The sequence below is a fragment of the Aythya fuligula genome, chromosome 2, assembly GCF_009819795.1.
Source record: "Aythya fuligula isolate bAytFul2 chromosome 2, bAytFul2.pri, whole genome shotgun sequence".
NCBI lineage: Eukaryota > Metazoa > Chordata > Aves > Anseriformes > Anatidae > Aythya > Aythya fuligula.
Window position 1 is genome coordinate 21,872,328 of NC_045560.1, and position 21,019 is coordinate 21,893,346.

At 38.7% G+C, this 21,019-nt stretch overlaps 1 protein-coding gene across 1 annotated transcript in view; it reads left to right on the plus strand.

Annotated features, from left to right (window-relative positions):
- Positions 1-21,019, plus strand: part of CUBN (cubilin) — a 138,509-nt gene that overhangs the window by 105,095 nt on the left and 12,395 nt on the right. Inside the window, exons 53-59 of the mRNA XM_032182345.1 lie at positions 1,055-1,280; positions 3,453-3,640; positions 5,964-6,120; positions 7,800-7,949; positions 13,860-14,060; positions 16,190-16,319; positions 17,237-17,454. Coding sequence (XP_032038236.1) covers positions 1,055-1,280; positions 3,453-3,640; positions 5,964-6,120; positions 7,800-7,949; positions 13,860-14,060; positions 16,190-16,319; positions 17,237-17,454 — 1,270 coding nt within the window. The remainder of the gene's footprint in view (positions 1-1,054; positions 1,281-3,452; positions 3,641-5,963; positions 6,121-7,799; positions 7,950-13,859; positions 14,061-16,189; positions 16,320-17,236; positions 17,455-21,019) is intronic.

Sequence of the window (21,019 nt, forward strand, 5' to 3'; positions counted from 1 at the left end):
ACAGGAAGATCTTAGTAGAACACAAAAGTTCTATTTAATCCACAAATTTCTTTAAAGCAGAACTAATCTTAAATTTCTGTTTTCAAAAGACAGAGTAGCAGCCCCCTCCGTGAAGGCAGACTAACCTTTTCTGTTATAAGCTATCAGTTTCAGTTGCTGGTAAAGTTCCAAACTTAAACCATTTAAGCTAAATTTGTATTTGGTCTTTGCCTCAGGTAGAGCTTTTTTTGGAAAAGAATAGCCATAAAAGTTACTGGAAGACATATTATGTATTTGCTAAACTTTTCCACAAAGATCCCAATCCTGGAACTGGGAAAAAACAAAAAAACAAACAAACAAAAAAAACCACACTAATTGGAAGAGGGCCGGGCAGTCATGAATGTACATCAGTATTGCAACATCAACAAATCCAGGAGTCTACTGGATTGGCAATCTAAATCTGTGAACTGGAAATCCCACCTGTAGTCATATCACCCCAAGGACAAATACTATCAGTGTGGGAAGGAGATAGGGGCAGTAGCTGCCTCTCCAGCCCAGTCTATTTGTGTGATGCATTCAGGCCCACAGGAACCAACCATGCAAATGTTTCTCTCAGATTTAATAGCAACTAACATTATTTTTAGCAACTGTTAAGTATTCTGATGCAAAATAATACGAGAAAAAAAAAATCCTTATCTTCCTGCTTTCATAGCTACTTGTGCTTCCATAACAAGAAGCCGTGAGAGAGCAGGAGTTCAGTTCAACACTTGTGCATATTCAAGACAGTTCTGAACCACACTCAACTTCAACCATATGGTTAAATCCCAGTATTGCCAATTTTGAACCCAAGTGTTTCTCTTTCATTTCTGCCTTGGTGCTAAGTAGCTGTTGTTACTTACAGCAGCAAGACTCCATGCAACACTTGCAGGAAAGGAAAGTGAAGTCAGGGTCAGACCTCTGATCATACCCAAAAATCACTGTGCTAGGATGGCTATGGGATTTGACTGGAATTGTTCTAACCCCTCCACCCATGTGGCTGGTGCTAGGCCCTAAATGTTGCTTTTGTGTGTTTCAGCTTACTTTTACGGCCTTCCATGTTGAAAATCATTCACTTTGTAAGTGGGACTCTGTTACTATCCTGAATGGCGGCTCTCCTGGCTCTCCTGCCGTAGGAAAATATTGTGGAAACACGTCCCCTGGGACCATTCAGTCTGGTTCCAACAAGTTAGTTGTTATCTTTAACTCTGACCATTCAATTCAAGGAGGTGGCTTTTATGCCACGTGGACAGCAGAATCTCTAGGTAAGAGAAAAACTATTCTGTTTTGTCTGGTCTAACACAGCAGTACATCATATCTACCCAGCACTTTCCAACTAGAAAATGAAACAGGATTCTTCCTCTTTATATTCCAGAACAAAGTTTATATTCCAGAACAAAAGGAATACCTGTCAATATCTTCAGCATTCCTGAGAGAAGCCAGTACTATAAGAGTCAATATTAAACCAGTGTTGTCTGATCTCACACAATGAAATAAAATTTGGAAAGATTTTGTACTTTTTAAGCCTTCTACACACAGTTCTTGATGTCTGTAAATTGATACCATGCTCATTATCTTCCCAGCAGTGGTATCTATTGTCAGTAACTATGAGAGATTTAATTTCTCAAATATTTGTTTCTCAGTTTGATTTGATTTAAACACCTAAAACTAGGAAGAAGTGAGCTGCAAAACGGAGGGCCAGACAGAGTTTCTCAAAGAGCACCTGTGACTCAGCAACCTTAAGACTTTTCTACTTTAGTGAAGATGTTGGTACCCTTTTGAAGGTGGTATGCATACAGGACTGAATTACATTGAACTACATTTCAAGGTGCTGCCTTCTCTGTTGAAATTATCATCTCTTTGGATAAAAAAAATAATAATTAAGGTAGTTCACCATCTATACACTGTCCTTGAGGAGGTGGCTAACTGCAAGTCTAAATTTGTGGGCTGGTGGTGGGGCAGAATTCATGGCATCACCCTACTTCAGCACAGAGCAGGCAGTGCATCCACCAGCGTCACCTCCAGCTGTAATCCTTCTGGCTGGTGGTGAGCAGCTTTCCATCAGTTAATTATCTAGCAGCAGACACAGCCAATTAAAATGCCTGAACTGAATATTTGTAACTTCCTGGTGTGAGAGAGTGTCTTAAATGTATTGATTGTTCGTGCTTGCATGAATATAGACTGTCACCTAAGCAAGTTTTGACACTTTTCCACTGGGATTTCATTTAAAAGGAGGGCCACTCTTCAATGATGTAATAGGCACTGGCATACACATACTATGTGCATAGTTGGTATTCTCTCCGAGATTTCCAAATTTCCAAGATTTCTTTCTCTCTCTCTCTCTCTCTTTTTTTTTTTTTTTTTTTTAAATTTTAATTTTTTTAAACATACTTTGTTTCCTTCCCTTAGCTTTCTTCTCATTTGTCCACTAGGAATCTGGGGGCTTACATTTTACATGTGTGAGCAAAACATATCCTGCTAAACACAATTGCCACTATCTAATACAAAAGAATGAAAAATAAAATATTTTAAAGCTAATACATATTTTTTAATTAATGGGGAAAAAGTAGATTATAAAGCTTTTTTTTTTTTTTTTTTTTTTTTGTCTTTATTCATGCTTTTACTATATAATCTCTGAAATAATAATGGGTTGCTTGTACTGTACACATAGCTCTAGTAAATTATTCTTGGCAGCGTATTTGCAAGCATGTTTCAAATTAACTCAGCTTATTACGTATAAGAACATGAGCTGCCACAGAGACATGACCAGCCATTCCCCTTTATAAATGAATCTGTTAACAATTTTTAAAGGCATGTTTTTTAGCCCTCTCCATAATCCTACTGAGATCCACAGGGCTGCCTGGGCTGGGGAGAAGTCACTATTTTGCTCTGGGTGAACGGATGTAGCTTGAGTAGATTCACATGTGGAACTGCAATATTCACATTTTGTGGAGTGAGAAAATGAAGAATTCAGCAGTATATTTTTTTTTCCCCCAGGGTACTTTTATGAATGGCTGTCAGTCATGGTGTTCATGCTGTGTTGTGCAGGAGGGAACCCTCATAGTCTCAGGAGAAGCTCCTCATTAATGCTTACCCTTTATGTGAACAATACCCACATCTCAGGGTATTATATGCCACGTCAGGGGCATATTGATGGGCCAGAGCAAAAGGGTATAAAATGGCAAGGAGAAAGAACTTGTGAAGAAAAGAAAGTGAGAGAAAGTGCAAGGAGAGACCTTTTCTGGGGTGTAGTACTCTCCCTGCTGCAGGGTAGGGAGAAGGGAAATTAATCAAAAGATGGGTATGAATGGGTGCTGGGGCTTCTGCTCTCTCAGTCTCAGAGCCTCAGAAGTAAGTGGCTATTCAAAGCTAAGTTCTCTGAGAGCACCAACATGAAATATTTGAGCATTTCTCCCATCCATTGCTCATTTTTCCAGGATGTGGCGGAATCCTTCATTCAGATAGCGGTATGATCAAGTCTCCTCATTGGCCTCAAAACTTTCCTGTGAACAGCAGATGCATGTGGACCATCATTACGCATGAAAGCAAACACTTGGAGATGAACTTCCACAATAACTTCCAGATCCCAGATAGTGATGGAAGCTGCCAGAGCAGTTATGTGAAGGTAAAATGATTGTTGGCATGAGATCAGCAGCGCAGTGCTGTAAGACATCATCATTCCAGAATTTTGTTTTACAATCGTGTCATGGTTAAGATGTCAAGACAAAAAAAAAAAAAAAAAATCAGTTAATTTACAGTGGAGTCCTTGTACCAATACAGTCAATTTCCTGTATGCTTTGAGAACAGGCTTGTATATGTTTTTAATTTTTAGCAGCACTTGGGGTTCCACCTCCAGCAGGGACCCTTCTCCTTACACACTGCCCCCAAAAAGACAAATATGAGAAATGTACATCTGATTCAGAAACAGGAAATAATGAGAAAACTTACTGCAGTGAAAAGACCTTTTCAATTATTCTGATGAGTAATAATACAGGAATGTGACACTATACTTCTAAAAAACTTCTAAGCTGTCCAAATTGTTATAATCCTTATTTATTATTATTATTATTATTTCAAACAACAAAGATTGCATTTTATCTTTCATAGGTTGTTAAGAGCCACTTGTTTTCAAAGCAATAGGATGGAGTGGACATGCTTTGAATTTTTCACACTGTTACTTTTTTCTCAGGCATTTGGCATGTGTTCACAGTGTTTTTGTGCACATTTTCTCCACAGCAGTACAACTCCCACTTGCAATAAAGGGCAAACATAATTTGACAACATGTAGGAAGACTTGAGCAGCTTTACATCTGATCTACAGCTAGTAACTTACAAACTTCACTTGCACTCATTTTTGAAGGTTGTAGAAAAAAAAAAAAGAAAAAAGAACAGATTTCACTTTTCATAGCCCGCTCCACTGATTAACTGCTGTAATATATTACAATAAAGTTTTGGTAGTATAAAAGTCTTAATATTACCCAATAAAGGTGCTTTAAATTCAAATTTCTGAACTGTCCTAAATAGCTTGGGCAAAACTATATCAATCGGAGATTTTGTCCTTAGAGACAAACCTGCAATTTTTGGTAATGCTCACCTCCATTTCTGAATGTCCCATTTGAGGTGTACGAAGGTGTCTGGATATGCAAAAGTGCTGAACAGGGGTAAGTTTCTCACAATCGCTCCAAGCAGAGCAGCTAAAAAAGAGAAATCCCAAATCAATAGTGACTTTGCAAAATCTTGAACAGGCCATGGACTGCTCGTATTAATCCTGTGAGCATCCGTTGCCTCTCACACCTGGCCAGATGAATGAGGGTATTCATATGCTTACACTTACAGACTAACCCTTGGCTAACCCTTTCTATAGGATCATCTCTTAGAGCAATCAGAATTTCATATGGTTTAGTTCCAGTCAGACTTATTTCAAACACACTAACCTAAAAATGAAATGTTATTTATTTTTCATATATTTTTGGTATACAAGACAATCAAAAAGCATTAGAACACATTGATGAAAAAAATATATTATTACAGTAAATCCCTTTTGCTTTTTTTTTTCTTAAAGCATAAGTTTCAAATCCTTGGTAATAAACATCCTGATTCAGGAAATGATTTAAGCACTCAAACATCAAACATTTATGCCTGTGCTTCATTTTATGTGCGTGACAAAATTCAGTGCTTAAACTGTGAACCTCAAGTACATGTTTAAATAATTACGTGAAGTGGGTTTCACTTGAACAACTAAAACATGCATGTGCTTCTTGAATGCACAGTTTGATTGAATTGAAACTGGCTACTGATACAGTTGAAATAATATTTTTTTAAAATAATATTTTTTATAAATTTTTTTGAATACTGAATTTCTAACCCTTTCCATCATTTGATACTTGTCATTGAACATTGAATCCAACATAACAAAACCTGGAATCATTTTTGACTAGCAACACTAGATATTAAGGATAAGGATCCAGATCTTCTGGTGTTTCTAAATTACCTTTGTTTTTTATTGACTTATGAATAACACAAGGATTGCATAATTCATTGTTTATACTGATATTCATACTCATAGAGAGTGTGGAAATAAGTTAGCAGAGACAAAATGGAGGTAGGATGTGCATAAAATATTTTTCTCTAGTTCCTGGGACTTGATGTAAGTTGGTCCTGCCGTCAGCAAGGGTTGGAGCAAATGGCATCCAGATACCCTTCAGAGATCACTGGCAGCCCAAATTATTCTATGATTCACTCCTTGGAGAAGACTTTTTGTCTCCACTGACTGTAAAGTGATCAAAGAGTGAATAGCTCTAATGTAGACAACTAAGTTTCAGTGAGAGATGAAAGACCTTAAGTCTATTGGAAGAACAACTAACTGTATATGGAATTTGTGGTAATGGGTTCCCACAGGCTACATGGGCTTTGAAAGCACTAAACCATTTCCAATCTGGCCTTGTCAGGTGTGGAGAGGAAACGATGAAGAAGAAGAAGCTTTGTTAACCACAGGATGTGGAAGTTCAGCTCCTGCCCCTGTTGTTGCTCCAAGCAATGTGATAACTACAGTTTTTCAGTCTCAGGATGCTCCCGGGCATGGTTTCTCTGCATCTTTCATAAGCAGTAAGTGGTATAAAATCTTCCATTTTGGATTAGTTTGGTCTGTATGAGCAAGTCAGACCTCAGTCCAACAAGGTGTTGAAGCCTCTGCCCAGGTTTCAAACACAAGAATTCCCTTACTGAACACAACAGCAGCACTGTGTGCCCCAGTTTTGGGACTCACTGAAAATCCTCCATGCTGCTCTAACTTTGTAGTTATTCTTAGCCATCTTTGCCTTTTCAGTGTGCTGAAAAGAAATAAATAGGCTTTAAGTGGTAAGATTTTTTTTTTCTCTTTAATGGGTGTACTTGGAAGCAAAAGCCATAATCTTCTTTAAAAAGGAAAAAGGATCTGGTCTTCATTTAGAAATGTATCTCTAGTCTTTTCAAAGCACACTATGGCAATTTCTCCAGTGTATGGTGTAGCCCATGCTCTTCACATAAACTGCTCTCAGGAGGAGAAATGACTTTTCAACATCTGTTCAGGCTTTTGCTTTGCTTTGTTGTATTTGCATTTCACATAGTTCAAGTGGCATTTCTTGGGTGGGCCGGTGGGCCTCTCATCACTTTCCCCATGGCTTGTGCTTTGTGAGGGTCATACCTACTGGAAGTGTAGGAGGTAATACCCAATTGCCAATTGCCACTGGCTGTTTAGTTTGTGTTTGTTTCTCTCTCTCATTCTCTTTTTTTTTTTTTTTTTTTTTTTTTTTTTTAGGATGCTGCCAGAGGGAAACATTTTCTTATTTTCTTTTTGCCTGATTCAGAGTAAAACAATGAGAAATTAAATTCTTAATAGAAGACGCTATGGAAATATACAGAGTCCTAAACTGAAATGGCTTTTGTTTTTATAATGTCTGCACTAACATTGTCAGTAACAACTAACAGTGAAGTGCAACCTCCTAGTGCAGTCAATCAATCACAGGCTTAATAGGCCTGTTTCTATACTTGCACCAATATTTTGCTGCATACTGTGCTCTTTTATCTTAAGCCTGTAGCTACAGGTTTAATATAATATTTAAAATAATAATAATAATTCTTAGTAAAATAAAACCATAGGCTTAACGTAAAGAGAAACCCCTGATGACATGTTGTAGAAGTTGATTGGATCAGAGTGAGCTCCATGAAAATGAACAAACAACATGGTGTGCTTGAGTAGTTCTAGGTGGCAAACCTGGCCTGTCTCTGTGTACAGCAAACCAGCCCAGAGATGGCCCTGCTACAGGCTGGATCCTTCTGGCCATCAGCCCTGAAGCAAGAATGCTGCCACTTGGGCTAACACAGGCAGTTTCAAATGAGGCAACATTGCTGATGTGCCCGCTCACCCACAGCCAGTTAAGCTACATTTGTGTGTACCCAGGGCCTGTGAAATGTGCAGCTTCCAAACCCATAAGAACAGCAGTGCCGTGTCCTTCTGGTGTGAGTTGGCTGAGGGACTACGGTCTGGTCTTATTCATGACCCGCAAAGACACTATGTGAAGCTGAAAGTGCTGTAAGCAGGAAGGCTGTGTGTTTCCCAAAACCACTACTATATGCTTGTGTAAGACCTGCTTCTGCCATCATGATCTGTATTGCTCTCCCTGGCTTTTTGACCAGCCTCTGAGTGAGAGATGAGGACCTTGCATACATTGTTGGGTTTGCCACTGCAAATGGAAATGAGCTGATCACCTGGATTTTAACAATGTCTTATTTATTTCTGTTTGCAGGATGTGGAAGAAATTTCACCAGCCCTGAAGGTCTTATTGTCTCTCCTAACTACCCTGGTCAGTACGACAACAACTTGAACTGCAGTTACATCATAGATCAGGGACAACAGTCACTCGTGATCCTAGAGTTTCAGACTTTCCACTTGGAAGGTAACCAGTTCTTTATAATTTCAGTATGTGCCATGAATGTAACTTCTTTCTTGAAAACATTTAAGTCTTCTGTCATCGAAAATGGTTGATGGTTTACTTTGCTGGTCCATTCTAAAAACTATTTACTGGCAAACATCTACAGAGAGAGTGTGCATGGGGTCAGTTTTGTGTCAGTGAAGGCCTCCAGAACAATGAAGGGAGAGTATCTCACGTGTTGAGGAGCATCTTGCAGTAATGAAGCTGGGAATTTGCCAGATGGTTAGAGTATAGGAGGGACTGTGGCCAATTTGTGTGTTTGTTCCTGCCTTTTTTTTTTTTTTTTTTTTAAACTATTGATTCTTATAATCTTTTTGATCTTAGGCCAGTTTTGCTTTTCATTGCATCTGTTTCCATAACTGATAAAATGGATATAAATACACTTGGGTGTTATATAAGAATGCAAAAACATCTGAAAGTGAAATTAGGTGAAAGACTACAGTATCTGAAAAACTGTGAAAGTTGTTACCCTGTACTTTACCATGAACAAAATTCTCTCTGGAGATTTTCAGTGTTGTTACCATTTAGCCAATAAATAATAGATATAATATGTGGCCTTATTGGTGCAGACAGTTAAACTTTCCAGACTTTGACAGGGTCAAATTTTCATGAATGGAGATGTCATTAAAAAAGAAAAAAAAGGAATTATTATGTTCAAACTATTTGGGTGACATCATATGTTTTGAGGATCTCTTAATTTGGTTCCTTTGAAGTCACCTTGACAAAGAGATTTTAGAGTAATTTGTTACTGAGCAGGGATGCATAATTTGATTTTTTCTTCAGATCAAATCACAAAGAAATAGGTTTGCTTTATTTTCATTTTAAGTTTTTGAACTGTTTTGATTTCAAAGGTATTGTAGCCCAAACTTAATTTAGGTTTTAGAAAAATATTTCATTATATTACGATATTATCTGAAGCACAACTTGAAATGCAAACCACAAAAATTACATAATTTGTTCATATAGAAGGCAATATTATTCAGCAGACACACTAAAACATTAGGTTGAATCAGATGATGCTTATTTTGACATCTGTATCATTAAATTACTAATCTGTATTCTGTCTGTACATGCAGTTAATTTATAAATGGACTTAAGCTTTCATTAGTAAAATGGTTAAACCAAAGAGGCAAGTGATACAGACATGATAATAAGCATAGACCTAAAAAATAATAAAGGTATTCTATTTCTTGTAGTGCAGTTTGCCTCTTTATTGTTATTGGCTTCCGTAGACTACACAAAACAGAAGTTTTTAGTGCCATGAAAGACCAAACTTTGGTTATCAGCTAAAGGATAGCTGGTTATAAAAGAGGAAGCATAACACTTTCCAGTAGTTATTAATCTTTTTCAGAAAGTCTTTAAAGATTGCCCCATAACAAAGAGAAATTACATGGGTTTAAATGGGAAAAAATATTGAAACCACCATCTTGCAAACTACCATGCAGAAGTGAAAATGTATTCTATTCATCAGTCTCACTGAATCTGTTTAGCACATGTGCCTCAGGGTTTTCAGCATGAACTCCCTTAGTTCTTTTGCAAAGGCAGGGCAATATTTGACAGCATCTGTTAAAACCATTTCCAGTTATTCTATATGCAAGGAAGCATTGCACCTGCTTACATTGTGGCTGAGTGTGGCCTTTAAAATCTTCACCATACTAGTACAGATGTTCTGGATTGGGTTTTTAAAGTTTAGCTACATTTCCAATTAACATAATTTACTACCTATTTGACCTCTGAAAAGAAATCCAATTGTTTTTTTCATGGTTGTTTAGTAATGAAATGAAGTATCTAAAATAATGCCTATAAGGCATACATATCTCATTGACTTAACTGGTTGAGATATCATTTCCAGAAAGTTAGAAGGCAGAAAGTAATTGGCTATAGTGCAGTGACACATTGCTACACGATTGAATGACTTTGCGGTTAGTCACAGATTTCTGCTGTAGAGTTGTTATGTTTTCAGTTATGGTGAGATGCCTGTTCTGATTATAAAGAACAACTCCAAATGAGGCTGCTAACCCACAGCAGTGATACTATGTAAGTATCTGGGACCAAATTAACATGACATGCATGTACCTCATATGTATTATTCACTAGATATATATAGCAAGTAATGACTCAGAGCAAGAGCAAACTGGAGGAAACCGTATTTGTTGATTTTGTGATCAAAATTTAATCCAAATTGTCTGCTTCCTGGTAGGTAGGAAATTTATTTTTGTCTGACATTGATGCCCTGAAAATAGACATCTATTTTAGATTTATCACCTAGATTTATCTTCTCACTTACTGAAGTGCAAAAGATAGTGCTTTAAACTCAAGGACAAATGTGTTGTACAGGTGGATTGAATTGCCTTCCGAAGGCCCCTCTTTACCCGCTGACTATTACAGGAAGCCATAAACAGTAGCTCACACATGACAGTCAAGATTTAGTCAGCAAAACATAGGCAAGATTAACCGTGTGAAATGAGTTTGACTTAGTCTCTGTGATTTCCTAGCAGCCTGAAAAATGTCCTTTCCTGCACCAAAAAACATGGTTACAGAATATCTCTCTTAATTTCCTACTTTGCGAAGCTGCACAGGTTGCTCTTTGCTTCTGAATCTCCTACGCTGTTGTGTTATTTTACAAAGAACCAAACAGATGGAAGTGAATTTGTTTTTTCAGTCTCGTTTCTGTGACAGTGATCAACATTGTCGTACATCTGTCCTTACTCCTTGGATCAAAGGTTTATGCAAATCTAACATATTAGAATTAGTCATAAAACTTTATCTATATTTAGTCATATCTAGGAAATAATTAATCACATCCTTCTGTTGTTTGTAGTCATTGTTTGGATGAAATTCCCTATAAATGTAGCTCCAACATAGGTAGTGTATTATTAAATGGCTGTGATATTCTTCTGGTACAAGATTCAACCAAGTCTGAGTTCCAAATGTTGGAAAATTAGGAGAAATGGATATGGGCCTCCTCCAATATCTGCTTTTAGAATTCTGTAGTATTTACACTCTGTCCATACAAAGCAACAGCACTGTGTTGATACCATGTCAACCTGAAAAAATGTTTTAATAACTTTATTTTTTTTTAAATGCAAATGTAGTTTTGCAATCTAGATAGGGTCACAGCTTCACTGTAGAGTCATCTGTATCTGCTCTCTCAGTTGTTACTAGGCAATTCTGAAAAACATTTTGCAATAGATTATTTTGAAAAATACATATATAAAATATATATATATGAAAGACATAGATAAAAGACACATAATTCTGTGCTTTCAAAATAGCATCTTGTGCTATGTAGGTGATTAATATATTATAGGAGTATACATCTATGTTAATGATTCTCCTACATCAGTAATTAATATTTGTATTACCATAAATCCCAGATGCTACAGTTGTCAACCAAACCCTCATTATTTTAAGTTTTGTGAACATTAAATAGAAAGAAGGGTTCTGCCCCAACACAAAATGAAACACAATCTATGACTATAGACAGAAAAATGGGAAGTAGGCATTGTTATTAGTAATCAGAAAATTAGGCGCCTAAATGCGGTCAAGGTCTTATTGCTGGTATCATATCAAAGAAATTATTTTTTGCAGAATAATGAGGTTGGTCTGAACGTTTTACTAATAAATTCCTGCTAAATGGAAAGGAGAGAACGCAATGTCATATTTCAAAATGTAAGGACAATTGAAGCTGTTACCATGTGACCTTTGATTGCAAGAGTCAATGTATCAGTGCTGAGAGGTACCAAGAGATGATAAATAGAGAGGAGATAGACAATAAAAAGGCCTTGATGCAAATAAGTGCAGAAATTTAAAGAGAGAGGGACATATTCGCAACATCAGGCCAAGTAATTGGTCTCTGCAGTAGTATTTGGAAGAAATATTGTCAAGGCTAGTGAGCAAATGGTACAGTAGCCATGCTGGAAAATCACTGTTTCTTGGGTGAGAGTCACAGGCATGCAGGAGGGTAGGAAAGAGTGTATCTTTATGATAATAACTGGATGAATAACTTGACAATATTTACATCTAACCTGGATGTGAAGACCAAGAGAGATCCAAATCATACATGTCGATCTAATCAGGCCAGGCAAAGTGATAAGGCTGTCCAGAAAGAAGATGCCAGAGAAGTCTAGGAGAGAAAAAAAGCTCTGCTATTGATGGTTCTGTTCAGAGACAAAACCAAAAACACACAAACAAACAAACAAAAAAATAGTATGAACAGAAAGAGGCCTGGAGGAGGGAAGAAGACCTTTGTGGTTATAAACATAGAACCAGTAGTTTTATCTGCCCTTGTAAATGAGATTATACAGAACTAATGTGGAGATAAAGAGAGGACAACAGGAGAGAAGATGCCTTATTGAATTCTCATGGATGTATTACAAAAGAGAATACAGTAATACCAGAAGGATGAACAAAAACTCTTAGTAGGCAAGGTTTTATGAAGAAGAACAGAGCTGGCTATGCGGAAAATGCCTGTCAGCTCAGAGAGGATGTGGGTCTGACATCTGGCTAAGAAAAGATCTCTGGAGACTCATGAAAACAGTTCCATTGTAATGCAAGGGGCAGAAATTGGACTAGAAATTATCTAAGATAGAATTAGAGGAAATGAACCACAGAGAAGTATTGCTAATGATGTGCTGAGTATGTTCAGAGGCTGAGAGTATGAGATGAGGAGATAGGATAAAGGAATCTGAGGGTGGGAAATTTACAGAATAATGCATTTTAGTATGATAAGAAATTAAGAAAAAGTGTGAGCAAGAGTATAGAGAACAGGATAAAGATCAAACAATCACCAGGCCCACCAGGATTCAGAGGTCATAACTGATATTGGCCCAAATAAGGATAATTCAAAGCCAGAAATTTAGTCTTTTGCCTGCAATCCTGTGTCAACCATTTTATTCTTTCCAGTGGTGCTTTGCTTTGCTGAGAAATCCATTTCTCATCATGCCTTTCTCCAAAATGTTTTCAGAAAGAGATCTGAGTTCCTTTCTCAAATCTTTCCCATTCTTAAATTCTGCTTGTCTCTATTTCATTTTTTTTACATTTGTTCATATTTTAAAATTGATTATGTTTTTAATTATATCTCATTATCAAGTGTTCTCATAGTAGGACAAGATGTGGAGAACATTTTTACTTACTTTGTAATTGATGATGTAATCAACTTTCTGATACAGCTGGTTATTTTTATCTTAGTAACTCTTATCAGAGACAGACTAGTGCCATGTAACACTTTTGGTATAATTCTAAAGCACATTAGAATACACGGTCTTCATTGAGAGCAGAAAGGATTTTTGAATTAAAATTCCAGAGACCATGTACAATACATCTTCCTGCTTGCATCACTCTGTCATTACTGTGAAACAAAATGATCATTCCTGTCTTCTTGTTCAATAGAAGTCATCCTGTTTTTTACAGTGCTTGGACAATCTGCAGGAATCACTCCTCTGCAGCAGTAGGCACAGTGTTTCCTGATAAACTTAGATAATTCCTGATTAATCCTTTGCAGTTAAAATAACCGCCCCATTGCTGCTAATAGATCACTAAACATGACAACTTTACTTCAATAAACACATGACAACCCAGCTTCCATTATGCTTGCAAATGATGAAGCAAAAAGTAAGAAAACTCCCAGGGTGCGTTGAATGAGACCAATCCAATGCTTTATAGACAAGGTCTCTTTGCCTTTTTCTCCCTCAGTTTTTCCACATCTTAAAAAAAGACATTTGCTTTCTCAGAAAGCAAATGAGATCTTGAGATCCTGGAATTTAAAGTAATATAAAATTTAATTCTTATCCTGTGTGAGGCCTGTGTACTTGCAGCTCAATAAGTCGCAAGAAAAATATGTTGCTAACACTTCTGTATTATGTATCCATGCAGTCCCAGCACTCTTGAGCAGAATCTGTCTTTATGATGGAGTAAGCATCTTCAGAGGGACCAGGGTTACCGCACACCCTGTCGTCACGCTCTGTGGTAACGAGCTACCTGACACAGTCAGTGTCTTTGGACCTATGCTGCTCAACTTCTACACTGACTCACACATTACAGGCTTTGGATTCCAGGCAAGATACAGAACAATTGGTAAGTAGCCAGTGCCCTGTGTTTGGTTGGTGGAGCTATTCAAGCTGGATGATGGTTCAGTGTAGAAAACACTATGCCTTATGAAAAGGAATATGAACCATTTTGGCAGTTTTGTCTCTGTCTGTCTCTCTCTCTCTCTCTTTTATTTTTTTTTTTTGTTAGTAACATTTAAGTGGAGTTAATGTGAAGTTCATTTAAAATATTCTATAGCATACAGGAGGCTGGCTTGATTCTCAGTTCTACTAATACTACATTATACAATGTATCAACCAGAAAAGGATCTCTAAATTGAGCCATCTATATGCCCCAACTTGATGATCCTGTTACAGTGCCAGTTATTAATGTAAACAATAATTGCAATCTAGATATATTTATCTTTTTGAAGAACTTTTTTCACCAAACCTTTTTGTCTTTCACATGAGATCTCTGTTTTTTTTTTTTTAACAAATGTGTATTAGGAAAAAAAATCCATCTGAGTTTAGTATTTACATCTGCACAAATATAAATATCACAAAAGATTAAATTTATTTTGAAAACAATTAGTAATATTTTCTAAGTTTAATTTGAAGAGACACTACTTTGATTTTTGAAAGTCATTTCATTTTCTAACTGCAGAGAAAAGGATGAGCTCTTAACTGTGGTATTTCCCTTAATATGTTCCTCATGTTTAAAGCCACAACAAAAACCATAAGGTTAAATACTTTATACAAAATGAAGGGCCTGATACAGCTAAGAGAGAGAGAATGGCAGTGAAAGATGACAATGTGCTGTTATTCATGGAAAAAGACCTTCACAGCACACTAAAGTCAGTTGCTGCTATCTGACTTGTGACTTCTGACATTTGAGAAATATGACTGCCGCCTTATTAGCTTGTTGCTGTATACAAAGCAGATTCTGGCAATTAACATTCCTCTTCCCTCTGGTTGTATTGTTTGTTGGGAAAAAAAATGGAAAAGGCTTCCCCCTCCTAGTGTAGAATAATGCTGATTCTTTATCCTCCCGGCTCCTGTCCTTTATCTGCCAATGCTGCAGGCTGCCAGCCGGAGTGCGGCCAAGGAACCAGGGACTCTGCATCCAGCAGCACCCTGTATGGGACCGCCTTTGTTAAGATGGTGGCCTGGGCAATGGCATGTCCTTTAAAACATGAAAAGCTGTGTGTGTGTGTGGCTTTGAGCTATTTATCAACAGGATGCAGGGAAGCCTTTTTTTATTATTATTATTTTTTTTTTCCAAGTTAAGATTATAAAATAAAGGCTGAAGCTAACAATGGAGATTAGAGTTGGTTTTATATTGGTTTTTGTTCCCTCAAGCACTGAGGCTGGGAACAAACATTATCCCACATCCTGGCCTCATCAGCATCCATGGTGTGAAACCCTGAGAAGCCAAGCGGTGCCCCCAGTCCGCATCTGCAGAGTTCGACTTGCTCCTCAGGCAGATAGCAGGCATGCAGCTGGCAAGCCCCAGCACAAGGCGAGATGGGGAACAGTCCCCAGGTTTAGTGACACCCAGAGACTCCTCTCTGCCTTTCTGCACAGAACAGATGGTACGGTGACACCCCAGCCCTTCAGGGAGGTGGAAGGATAATGAGACTGCCTACAGTTATTCCAGAAAAGGCAGGGGTAAAGCATCGTGTGCAATTGTGGCTGCTTCTTTGTCACTGTCAACGCTTCAGAGGCTTCTGTGGGGCCAGGATTTGAATGAGGGAATTTCATTGCCTCTGTATCAGCTACATTTCTCTTCAGAAGCTACAATGGGTGCAGAGCTCCTCCACACATACCTGGCTTACCCTGCTGCATGGGGCACCTCCCCAACCCGCTGCTCCCTGGTCCTATTGCAGCATGCTTGGAATTGGGCTCAGTCTTCAGCTGCTCAAACATAGTCATTGCTATTTAGTATGGACTAACAGTTACCTTGATACTGACTCTAGTCTTCTGCTAGAGAGCCTGACTTGATACATATCTCTGCATTTCACATTTCTAGGCGTGACAGCAAAGACCGCCCCTAATTTGTCAAAGGCTTTTCCTTGCTTATGGCTAAAAGAGGACTAACAGAAGCTCCTTTAAGAACTGTGAAAATTAGGACCAAGCTGATATTCAGACATTGATCGCTTTTTCCTGTTTCCCCTACAGCTTGCGGTGGCACTTTCAATGGCTCTGTTGGCATTCTCAGCAGCCCGGCCCATTCAGTTCTAGACTATCACAACAACATGAACTGCTCATACTACATCACAGTTGGAAACGGCAAAGCAGTGGCCCTCAAGTATGTAACCAAAGTTTAGCTTGGCATCGAGGGGACAAGGTGGTCTCTGATTTCAATTAAAACCAGTAATTATTGACAATTTTCTCTCTGTCTTTCATTTTCCAAGGAGAAAGCTGAACTAAAATGAGAAATGGCCACTGAAGCCACCACCTTTATCAGGATCCCTTACATCTTTCTCTGTAATTTGTTATGTGCAAAAGCATCATTATAACTGTAGCTTCTTGCTTTGGTTAGCAAGAGGATTAAGAAAGTGTAGAAATACAGCACATGTACTTAGTTATATTCTGCCAGCCTTTAGCAGTTACAAGCTTGTGGTGAGTTTATATATGAAAAAAACTAATTCTATTAGAAGGCTGATACTCACAGCCCCAGTAATAATACCCAGCCAGAAAAAGTATACTTTTGAGTGCTGTCCTGCCTAAAATAGAGATGGGCTGCCACAAAATGTTGCTACTGAGAAATTATGACAGGTGCATTCTGCTGTCAGATATATGCTGACTGTGAATTCAGAGACAATTAAGCAGTAGACCCAGCTGGCCTGCACCCTGAGCCTTCATTTTACATGCCTCTCACATGCTCAAGGAAATTGCAGGGTAAGCAATTTGCAGAAGTGACAGAGGGTATATTTGCACGGGGGAGATCTGCTTCTTCACAAAACGCCGAGGTGCGCTGACAGCTTGCCTTGAAGAGGCCCAGTGGGTGAGGGTGATTATTTCTTTGAGGCTGGTTGGCTGCAGCATTTTGCCATGCCGTTAATAGTTCTGCTTGCTTGTTTTCCAAAGAGAAATGTCTTGTGGTACCTGTTTATGCATGGCTTTGATTATTGCTATTACTTGTGCTTTCCTTAAGCCCTAAAAACACATAGCACAGGAGTAGAAATGAAAGTGTGATATCTAATGCTCCAACGTACTTTACAGATTCAACAGCTTCCAGCTTGAAATATCTCCCTCCTGCTACAAAGATTATGTGGCTGTATATGATGGCTCAGACACCCATGCTCCTCTTCTTGGGAAATTCTGTGGGTCAGAACTGCCTCCAAATATTAAGAGCTCCAGTAACAAATTGTTCCTGGTGTTTAACACGGACTTCTCTGGATCAGGCAGGGGATGGAAAGCATCGTTCAGGGAGACCTTAGGTAAGAATATTATCAGACTCATAACCCCAACAGTCTGCTGGTAAGTAATTTCCTTTGGTTGCTTTCAGCAGCTTTCAGCTGCTATGGTCTCACTCACTAAAAGTGCTGGAAGCAGAAAAATGTTTCTGAGTAAAAGGCAAACACTGTGGGATCCCCTGCATTCCAGACTTGGTTCTGAACTGATTCATTTTACTTTTTGTTAGCTTTTTCCTGCCTTTTTGGAGGCACAAACATTTCTGGGGTGACTGAAGGCACCCAAAGTTATCTCTTTTGGTGAAAATCTGGCAATACTTGAGAACTCTCATTTTTCAATGTTGAAAGGTTGGTTGTGTGCTATAAATGCCTCCTTTTCATCTATCTTTCATTTCCATTTCCTTGAAGTTCATCTCACAACTGTTTAATAATTAAACAGTTAAGATTAGTTAAGATTGGGGTTCCCCCCAGGCACCACTGTGCTAATCGCTGCTGATTTGGGAGATTGGTCAGGTTAGCTGGCCCCCAAGTAAATGGGATCATAGTGAGAAGGCATGGATGTTAAATGTTTTGAATGGACACAAGAGTGAGAGGCAAAGTTTGATTATTTCTCTATAAAAGGTTTAAGCCTACTGGTCTATTCTTAAGATCAAATTTTAAAAGGATTTTTTTACCTTCTTATAACAGCTGAATTGTTTAAGGATGATAAGCAACAAATTATTATTACATGTAAATTGATTTCATGTCATCACTTCTAGTTTCTTGTGTAATTAACTCAATGTTTTTGTGAAAAAATATCTTTTAGAAAGAGGTAATTGTCTGGTTTAAAAAGCTGGCACTCAGACAGTTCAGAATGAAAGGCCTTTGTAGCAGGACAAACATAGTCTTCTGCTGAGTCATTGAATCCCCTCCCAACCCCTAGCCAGCGACTTTCTCATTTGATACAGTCTGAGAAAGTATTTACAGATAAGGAAAATAACTGGTTCTACAGTCTTTGCCAAAAAAAATATTCCCACAGAATGGTCATTACTATTATTAACTCTTCTTTTGCTTGACTCAAAGAAGTTGCTAAAATAATCTTTCAGACCACTCTTGTGGACTCTTATTTCAAGTAACATAGTGTTGCCTCATAGTGTTGCTGTCTATAAACCGTTAGGTATCGGTTGTCTCCACAGCCTGGCTTTGTGCTTCCAGGGTGACATCATAAGGAACTCCCCAAGCTCCTGCTCTTCCTGTTGGCACATTGTCAATTTTTTTTAGCCACTGACTGCTGATTTATTTGCATTACTTGCCAGAGATTCTGCTTAAGCACAAAACAGAACACAAGCCAAGCTGTCCGAATCAATACCATTCATGATTATTTCCCAGAGTGAGGAAAAGACTTTTATTATTAACCTCTGACACCTACCAGTCTAATTTTTGCAGGCTCTCAAGGAAAGGGAGGTTGTGATGTTGCAGGACTTACTCAGGAGCAATGGAGCTGCAAACTGGAAAAAAATAGCCATGTGGAGATGTGGGTTGTGTGACGAATAGTCCTTGGTGATGAGGTACTTAATGTTAGGTCTCTTCTCCTCTGTGGGAAGCAAGCCACAGGGACTAAACCACACAGCCTGTAGGAAAGATCCTGGCAGTCCCATGCTAATATGGGGTGGCCAAAAAGAAGAAAAGTATATTATAATAGGAAAAAATGAGTCACATTCCTATAAAAATGTGCAGTTTGATTTGTCTGAGAAATAGAGCCAGGAAAATTTGTGACACATCTTTGTACTATGAGGTCTGAGATTCTGCTTCAAATGAAAGCAAATAAAACCATGAAGATCGAAGAGCCTGTTGTTCTAAATGCTGCTTTACAGAAGCTCCCTCATCTCTGTCAAAAGATAAAACCCATGTGGTTTTGTCAGAGTACAAATGCAATCAGATGACAATTAATAATGATAAATCTCTTGGATAAGGAAGATGGTATCTGCAGAGACAAAACAAGCCTCATTCTCTCTTGGATGACAATGAGCACATTATTCTGCAGTTACCCTAGAGAAGCACAACAGGATAACGTAATTATTGCACTCTGCTTAATGTTGTGAGTGACCCTGATTATGTATTGGAAAGATGCAAGCAGAAACAGTAAACCCATTTGTAGCAAACCGAACTATTTCCTTTCTTCGCAAGCTCTTCCAGTTTCTTTTGTGATCAGGCTTCTCTCAAGGGTACTGCCAAAATCCAGGGCTAAGCAGTGTTTATCTCTTGGAAATTTTACTACTGGGGAGTCAATCTGATAGCCACTGCAGCGGGAGGAAAGACAGAAGATGAAACAGGAAACTCAAAGAATCCTAGCAAGACCTACAGTAACCAGGCATTCAAAGAGTTAAACCCTGACATTTGTGTAGAAAAAAAAATCCCAGCTTTAATTAAAGCAGTATGTTTGCACCACTGCTCCTTCACCCACTAGAATATTGAAGGCCCCCCACAAGTCAGAAAAGGGAAACTAACAGAAAGTATGAAATCGTGTTAATTTGGCTATGTGGCAATATATCGCCTTTTCTCTCAAATGTCTTCTCATACCAATATACTTTCACCATGCCACTCCATATGCTGTGCAATGTATTGCTGAATGCACATTGCACAACCAGCATTCTTTGCCGTAAGTGACTCTGTGACATGGGGCATTTGACGCTGGGGGCTATATGGCCCTCGGTGCAATTTTAGGGGTCTGTAGTCATAGAATCGTAGTTTTCACCTTCCCTGCTGCTAAGTTCAGATGCTTACCAGCCCCACTTCATGCTCTCCAGCTTAACTGGTGAACTGCGCTGACTGGAGGATCCCAGCCTGCTGCCAGTGTTAGATTTGTGGAAGGAAAGGCTCCTTCTCTTACCACTGACCTTTTCTCTGCCTTTGTTTACAGTCTGTAAAAGGAGAATTATACCTCCTTTCTACCGTGAGCGTGTGCTCCTCCAGGCAATCAATAAAAGGATAAGAAGAGATAAATCAATACCAGCTCAAGGCATTTGGTTACATGAGATGTCTCTGTGAAGGAAGAAGAGCTAAGATCTCTCCCCGAAGGACAAGGTCTGCATGTACAGAGCTTGTGACTTGGCCAAAGATCTCCTGATTATTCTGATTATTTCTCCAGCTCTAAGGGGAGACCTGATCTTTTCAGCTAACCTTGGCTGGCAGGGTCAGAGCCTGCACATACCTCTGCCACATGTGCCATGGCAGTGGGGACTTTGTGCTTTGGTGATAAATAGAGCTTCAGCCAAGTCCCATCTAGCAGGAGGGTGACCCTCTCACCCCAACTGGCGATCCCTCCAAGGCTTATGATACCAAGGCTGAGAAGACATATATGGATTTTTTTTTTTCTCATTTTTAAAGAGTCAGCAACCCCCTTTCGGGAGATGTATCTGTGACCTTATTAACAGCACATCATTTCAGCTTGGCAGCTCTCCATGCTTGTGTACGTAGCCCCATTGTCTCAGTAATGAAAAATATGTCACATTCTGAGCCATAAGAGAATGGTCTAAGGGGTTTCTGAAAGGCAGCTCTGCTCACTGAGGCTGTCTGAGGAAGCCCCAGGAACTTTCAAGAAGCAAAGTGTTAG